The sequence below is a fragment of the Hemitrygon akajei genome, chromosome 11 (assembly GCF_048418815.1).
Source record: "Hemitrygon akajei chromosome 11, sHemAka1.3, whole genome shotgun sequence".
In the NCBI taxonomy this organism is placed as follows: domain Eukaryota; kingdom Metazoa; phylum Chordata; class Chondrichthyes; order Myliobatiformes; family Dasyatidae; genus Hemitrygon; species Hemitrygon akajei.
The window spans coordinates 80339743-80347242 of record NC_133134.1 but is presented as its reverse complement, the minus strand read 5'-3'; the positions used below and the strand labels follow the sequence as shown (position 1 = coordinate 80347242).

The 7500-nt window shown below is 53.0% G+C and overlaps 1 protein-coding gene across 1 annotated transcript in view; it reads right to left on the bottom strand.

Moving 5' to 3' along the window:
• The window catches only part of LOC140735756 (potassium/sodium hyperpolarization-activated cyclic nucleotide-gated channel 3-like), a 61576-nt gene extending 54472 nt beyond the window's left edge, over positions 1–7104 (bottom strand). Inside the window, exon 1 of the mRNA XM_073061203.1 lies at positions 6607–7104. Coding sequence (XP_072917304.1) covers positions 6607–7019 — 413 coding nt within the window. The 5' untranslated portion in view covers positions 7020–7104. The remainder of the gene's footprint in view (positions 1–6606) is intronic.
• Positions 7105–7500: the final 396 nt, after the last annotated feature.

The following is a 7500-nucleotide window of genomic DNA, read 5'->3' as shown; positions in this document are numbered from 1 at the left end:
CTATCCCCTCCCAGCTTTTAACTTCATTCCCCCGCCCCCACCAACCCCCCTCCCCACTCACCAATCACCTGCCAATGTGTACTCCTCCCCCCCACCAACCTTCTTATACTGCTTTCCTCCCCTGACGTCCAGCTGTTCAACCATATTCATCAATATGGCCGAATAAAACAGTGTCCCACTGGGGCCAAGGTGCAATGATGCTTCACTGCTGTTTCCATTACAGTTTTGTTTGACCAGTCAGGGTTGTTAGCCCCAAGCTGAACCCCTGAACCTGGAGGACCGGTGGACCACTCTAGTCTGGCCTTTACCCTTTGACCTGTTTGGCATGGGTGACCCTCCCAAAGGCTAAACACAAAGCCCTGACCCCAGCCAGCACAGCTCTCCGAGTCACTGAGGCACGCACGCCTCCAAACCCTACAACAGGGTTGTGGTCCTCTTGGAGGTGTAGCGTCTATCAGGCTAAGATCGTTCTTCAGGACTAGAGAGGACTGCTGCATCATCAATCTCCACGCCGTGACACTCGTGGACTTCAGCTACATCTACAGTAGGTATGGCCTGTAGATTGATGTTGGCTGGGGTCAGGACTTTGTGCTTTGACTCTTGGTGGGGTCACCCATGCCGAACAGGTCAAAGGGTAAAGGCCAGACTAAGAGTGGTTCGCCGGTCCTGCAGGTTTAGGGGTTCAGCTCAGGGCCAACAACCCTGACTGGTCAAACAAAACTGTTACAGAAACAGCAATGAAGAATCATTCTACATCTGAGTGGCCAAGGACAGACAGAGATGAAGGACTTCATTGCTGCCCTAAATACCAGCGACACAATGGGCAGTAAGTTATAGATGCTGTCTGGCCTGCTGAGCAAACCTGGTACCCCTCCGTGGCAATCCTCTGCCTCAAATTTATCCTCCTTCAGTCGGGACCCACAGCAGTCCCTGTGGGCTCTGCTGGGAGTCTCCATAACTGGAGCAAGGAATGTCTGCTTCTTCCTCCCAAATCATCTCCCTTTCCAGATACCTGTCTTTACCAGGTGGCAATGGTTAGCACAACGTTTTACAGTACCTGCTTCTGCTTGTAAGGAGCTCTCCCAGTGACCGCGTGGGTTTCCCCTGGGTGCTCCGGTTTCCTCCCGCATTCACACGGGTCGGGGTTAGTAAGCCGTGAGCACGTTCTGTTGACACCACAGGCATGGCGATACTTGTGGGCCGCCCCCAGCATAATCCTTGGAGCGCGTTGATCAGTGAAGCAAATGCCTCATCTCACTGGCTGTTTCAATGTCTTGGTGTACATATGACCAAATAAATCTGATCTTGACTTCGTGCACAGGAACTACTGGGTCCGTCTGATCACCAGCACCGCCCAGTCTCCCACCATTTATGAATCCCTCAGCCTCTTGCTCCGCAAGGCCACACTCAGTTTCATGATCTCACCCGTACGTGTTCGCACTCTCATCCCAGTCTCACTAAAACTCTCTCACGACCTTGCCCCTGCACTTCACCCCACTCCTGCCCTTGCACACTCATTGTCACACTTCCTCACCTTCGTCTCACACTCAGTTTCGGCCTTGCACTTCCATTCAGTAGCAGACATACATTTGTAGTTCCTCCCCGAAGAACTTAACCCACAGACTCCCCTCCACTGCTCTCCTCCTCCCCCTACAGCCCCTCCCCACAGTCACCCTATCCCCTATAGTCCCCTCCCTCAATGATTTTGACTTCTATAGTGTTTCCCTCACTCACACTCTCTCTCCCTTTCCTTCTCTTTCTCCACTCTCTCTCCAACACTCTCCTTGTCTGCCTTTCTCCCTCTCTCCTCTCAATTTCTAACCTTCTCTCCCCACTTTCCTCCCACCTCTTCTCTTTCACACTCACTCTCCCTCCTTGCTTCCTTTTCACTGTCCTCTCTCCCTTTCCCTCTTTCCTTCCCCCTCTCCTCACTCTCTCACTCTGCCTACCTTCCCCTTCTCTCTCCTCTCTCCCCTCCTCTCCCTCTCCTGCCCTCTCTCACTCTTCCTCTCCCCTCCTCTCCCTCTCTCCTGCCCTCTCTCTCCCCTCCTCTCCCTCTCCTGCCCTCTCTCCCTCTCCCCTCCTCTCCCTCTCCTGCCCTCTCTCTCCCCTCCTCTCCCTCTCCTGCCCTCTCTCTCACTCTTCCTCTCCCCTCCTCTCCCTCTCTCTCCCCTCCTCTCCCTCCCTCTCACTCTACCTCTCTTCCCCTCTCCCCTCCTCTCCCTCTCTCACTCTTCCTCTCCCCTCCTCTCCCTCTCCTGCCCTCTCTCTCCTCACTTTCTCTTTCCCTTTCTTTCCCAATCCCTCTTTCTTGCTCTCATTCTCCCTCTCCCCCTTTCTCCCCCTCTTCTCTCTCTCCCTCCCACTCCCTCATCTCCCTTCCTCTCTCCCTCTCTCTTTCTTCCCTTCTCTCACTCTCCTCAAATATAGTGTCACCCTCAAAGCCAGTGTGAACACATCCAATCCTTGCCTGACAGTCTGCCACACACAAGCCAACGGCGGCACGTCACAGCCTCCAGCAGATGCCAAGAGGCCTGACATCACCTGTCAGCCTCAGAGCCTGTTTACTGGAGGGTGAATCACGGAGGGATCACACGCTTGCACCTGTCACACACCCAAGGGCAGCTGCCTGACCCGGCAACCAGCTATGACCAGCAACTCGGGTGAAATCCCAGGACATCTGCCAGTGTGTTCCTGTACGTCAGGAGCCCCTGAGAACCAATTACCAATGTACTAGAGCCACTGCGGCAATTAAACTGTGTTGTGCATCGAGTTCCTGTGCACGGTTCCCTGCTAAACCTTCTATGCACTGGGGAGCCACCAGCAAGCGGTGAAATGCAACCACGTACAGGGCTGACTGACTAAACGTGCACCTGAAACCACTCCTAATTAATTTAAGTAATACTTAACACGGATGAATATTTAATTTCTAGAGTCTCAGTCGTTGTCTCTACAAACCATCAGTATTAATGAGCGTGAGATTGGGAGTTTTTCTTTGGGTCCTATTCCTCACAGACCAAGCAGTATAGAAGGAGAAACAGGCCGTTCAGCCACCAAGTCCGCTCCACCATTCAACCACAGATGTCTTCCTTTCAACCCCATTTCCTGCCTTCTGTCCGTAACTCTTTACCCTTACCAGTCACAAACCGATCAATCTCTGCATTACACTCGGTGCCTAAAACCATAAGGGATGCAGACTCGCTTGTCACTTCCCAACGTCAGCTCAACCCCATTTATTTAACTTTGCTTTTAACAAACATCTTTTTGTCTTTTATTTTCATGTTTGTACTTTATCCCATTGTAAAGCACTTTGAACTACGTCATCTGTATGAAAAGTGCTCTATAAATATTATTATTATAAAGGTTTGGCCTCCACAGCCCTCTGTGACAACAAATTCCACAGATTCACAACCCTCTGGCTGAAGAAATTCCTCCTCATCTCTGTTCTAAAGGGACACCCTTCACTTTGGCAATGTCCTCGGAGCCGAGACTCTCCTACTGATGGAAACATCCTCTCCATGTCTACCCTACCTCGGGCTTTTCAGCATCAAGTAGGTTTCAATGAAATCTCACCTCAGCTTTCTAAACTCCCATTGAATACAGGCCCAGAGATATAAAATGTTCCTCCTATGTTAACCCTTGCATTTCTGGGATTACTCTTGTGAACTTCCTCTGGACCCTCTCCTTCCTTAGATACGGGGCCCAAAATTGCTCACAATATTCCAAATGACTGTCTCTGTAAAAAGCTTCAGCAGTACGTTCTTGCTTTTATGTTGTAGTCCTCTTGAAATGGATGCTAACATTACAGTCACTCTCTTTAATCAGCCTGCAAGCTGAGGCTGCAGTGTGCACCATCGACAAAATGCACTGCAGTTACTCATTCAGACTGCTCTAACAGAACCCCCAGCCTCTACTGCCAGGCAGGGGAAGGGCAACAGGCCCGAGGAACACCACTATTTGTAGACACAAGAGTGCTTGCAGACGCTGGAAACCCAGAGCAACACACACACATGCTGGAGGAACTCATCAGGTCAGGCAACGTCTGTAGAGAGGAATAATCAGTCCTATTTTGGGCCGAGACGCTTCATCAGGACTATTTGTGGACTGTCTAGCAAGCCACTCACCATCCTGACTTGGAATAATGTAGGTGAAGGGCCTCAGGCCAAAACATCGACTGTTCATTCATTTCCACAAAAGCTTCCTGACCTATTGAGATCCTTCAACATTTTGTGTGTGTTGCTCTGGATTTCCAGCATCTGCAGAACCTCTTGTGTTTTTGGGATCATGTTAACTGTTCCTTCATTGACACGGGGTGTAAATTCCAAAACCCTCTCCCTAACAGCAGCATCTTCCCCATTCAGACCACAGCAGTTTAAGGAAGCCTTGATGCACTAAAGCCAACCACACATAAACACTTCCTGATAGCATCCTGACACGTCTGCACTTAGTGTCAAGTGACTAGGCCTCACTCTTTCTGGCAGACTCAGGCACGATTTTGATGGTTCCCTTATCCTGCCTTAGGTGCACACATGTGTATGTATATATATACACACAAACACACTCACACACACACACCCACACTCTCTCTCTCTCTCTCACACACACACACACCCACACTCTCTCTCTCTCACACACACACACACACACTCACACACACACACACCCACACTCTCTCTCTCTCTCTCTCTCTCACACACACACACACCCACACTCTCTCTCTCTCTCACACACACACACACTCACACACACTCTCACACTCACACACACACACACACACACACTCACACACACACCCACACTCTCTCTCTCTCTCTCTCTCTCTCACACACACACACCATAACCATATGTACTAATTATGCTATATGCTGTGTGCTGCTGGTAATGTGTTTTACACCTTGGCCCTGGAGGAATGTTGTTTTGTTTGGCTATATTGAATATTTATTAAACTTGAACTTGAACAATCTAGCACACAGAGTCTCATTCCACAGTCGGCCTGTCTCTCTCTCTCTCGTACTGAGTCTCTCATGCAGAAGCAGGCCTAGGAACAAACTTACACATTCAGTCTGGCATTCATGCTCATGCCAACCCCTCATTTGACTCGATTACATGACACTGGCCTGCCACACAGACCAGGCCTCCCAACCCAGGTTCCCTCCCTCACTCCCTCCGCATACTCCTGTCTCCAGCGCCTCTAATGCAGCCACGTGAGGTCATTCCATAGGCAAATATCCATCAATATAACAGCAATGTTTAAAAAGGCATTGAGGCAAACACACCAACAGGCAGGGAATGGAGGGATCTAAACCAAGCGCAGGTGCTAATGTAGTTGGAATTGGTGTCATGGTGGGCCAAAGGGTCTCTTCTGGGTCCTATGACATTCACCTCCTCTTTATCTTCCTTCCAAACCTATCCCCTCCCCCTCGCTTTGCTCCCCTCCTACTCCTGCACAGTGGTGTGCATCATCTAGTGCCCCTCCTCACATTCCCTCACTCACCCTACATCCTTCCTCACCCACTCTCCCTCCACCACAACACCTCCTGCGCTTCTTCCTGTGGTAGCCATCACTCTCCCCTCCTCTGCCACCGAGCCGTGAAGGTAATCGTGCCCTCTCTTTATCTGGGGTCACTGCAGAGATGATCAGCTCTCTCCCTCCTCTTACCCATTGACCCACCCCATCTTCCAACCCTTTCCTGTCACCTTCTCCCTAGAATCCCCCTCCCCATTACCTGTGGGCATTAAGGGACCCCATCCTGTAACTGGGGGTCCTATCCTCCTCTCTTTCTCTCCATCCCCTTGAACCAGGGTCTCTGTGGGGTCCATCCATTTCTCCCTCTTCAACCTCCTTCCTTTGCATGGTCCACTCCTCCCTCTCCCACTTTCTATCCTCCTCTCCATCCTTTACCCAGAGTTACAGTGGGATCTAACTCCTTCCAACCCACCCTCATGGGGTTAATGAGGGTTCCAGCTCTTCTTCTCCCCCATCTAGCCCCTCTTTACTTGGAATACCATCTCTCTCTGCCCCTCTCTCTTCATCCCCTTTACACCCCATCCTCTCACCCACTTCTCTCTCCTTTACCCAGGGTCACAATGGGGTCTAATCTTTCCCTCTCTGCCTTTGCTGAGCAACACAATGGCTTCACCTTCACTCTCTCCCCTCCTCCTCATACCCAAGGTCATTTTGGATTCCACCCTGTAGGTCCCAACCCACTCCCATTCCCCCTCACCCCAGCGTCACTATGTGATCCAAACACTCTCCTAGCCCTCCCTACCCAGGTCACTGTGGGTCCACCCCCTTTCCTTCCCCCATTCCCACCACCCCGGGGGTCACTATCAGTCCATGTCCCCTCTCAACTCCCTATCCAAGGGTCACTATAGGATCCAACCTTCTCTACCCAGTGTGATTGTGGGTCCACCCCCTCTCCCCCACCCAGCGTCAGTATGGGATCCAGGATTCCTTCCCTTTACCCCAGGGTCTACGCGTGTTCCCTACTCGTCTCCTTTATCCCGGATCACTGCAGGTCTAAACCCCTCCGCCCCCCTTACAGCCAGGGTCACTCTGGAGTCCAGCCCAGCCCAGCCCTCCCCCCTGCCCCACTCCTCCCTTACCTGAAGTCGCTGTAGGGGTGAATCACCCAGCCTCCCGCAGACTGTACCCTCTGCTGCTCCATCTCCACCGCCTTATGGCTGCCGAACATGCGGAGGGAGAACTTGTTGACCCCGGGCTGTAGCAGAGAGCCCAGTTGCCGCTGCATGAAGCTCGATCCCAGGCCAGGGTCGGCCTCGCCGGCCCGGGGCCGCTCCGGAGAGCCGCCGGCCCTCCGTACGCTACCGCGTCCCGGCCCGAGGGCAGGGGCAGGAGCCGGGGCCGGGGCGTTAGTCCCTCCCGCCGACTTCTCTTCCATCTCCCACCCCGGAGGAGTCCGACCCGGGGGAGTCCTACCTGCGGAGCTCCCGCTGCCCCTTCCTCTGCTGCTGCCCCTCCGGGAGGCCTCTTCCTGCCCGCTGCCCCCTCGCTCCATCACTGCAGACACAAGCCCTGCTCCCTCCCTCCCGCGGTTTCTTCCCTCCTGTCTCCTTTCCCTTTGCCCCTCTCTCCCTTTCGCCCTCCTTACTCTATCCTCTCCTTTTCTCTCTCCCTTCCTCTCCGCTTCCTCCCTCCCTCCCTCCCTTCTCCCTCTCTGTCGTTCCTCCTGTCCCTCTTTCCTCCCCTCTCTGTCCTTCCCCCTCTCCCTTCTCCCTCCTTCCGACCCCCGCTCTCTCTTCCTCTCCCCCTGTCCTTCCCTTTCTCCTCCTCCTTTCCTCCTTCTCTCTGTCCTTCCCCCTCTCCTTCCTCCCTCCTTCTCTCCCCTCCGCGCTCTCTCCCTCTCTTACTCTGTGTCCTTCCCTCTCCTTTCCCCTGTCTCCTTAACCCCCGCTCTTGTGTCCTTCCTGTCGCGATTAATCCAGACCTATCCAAGCTCTGCCTTGGGTTGCCCGGGAGTCCGGGCCGGGCTCGTCAGC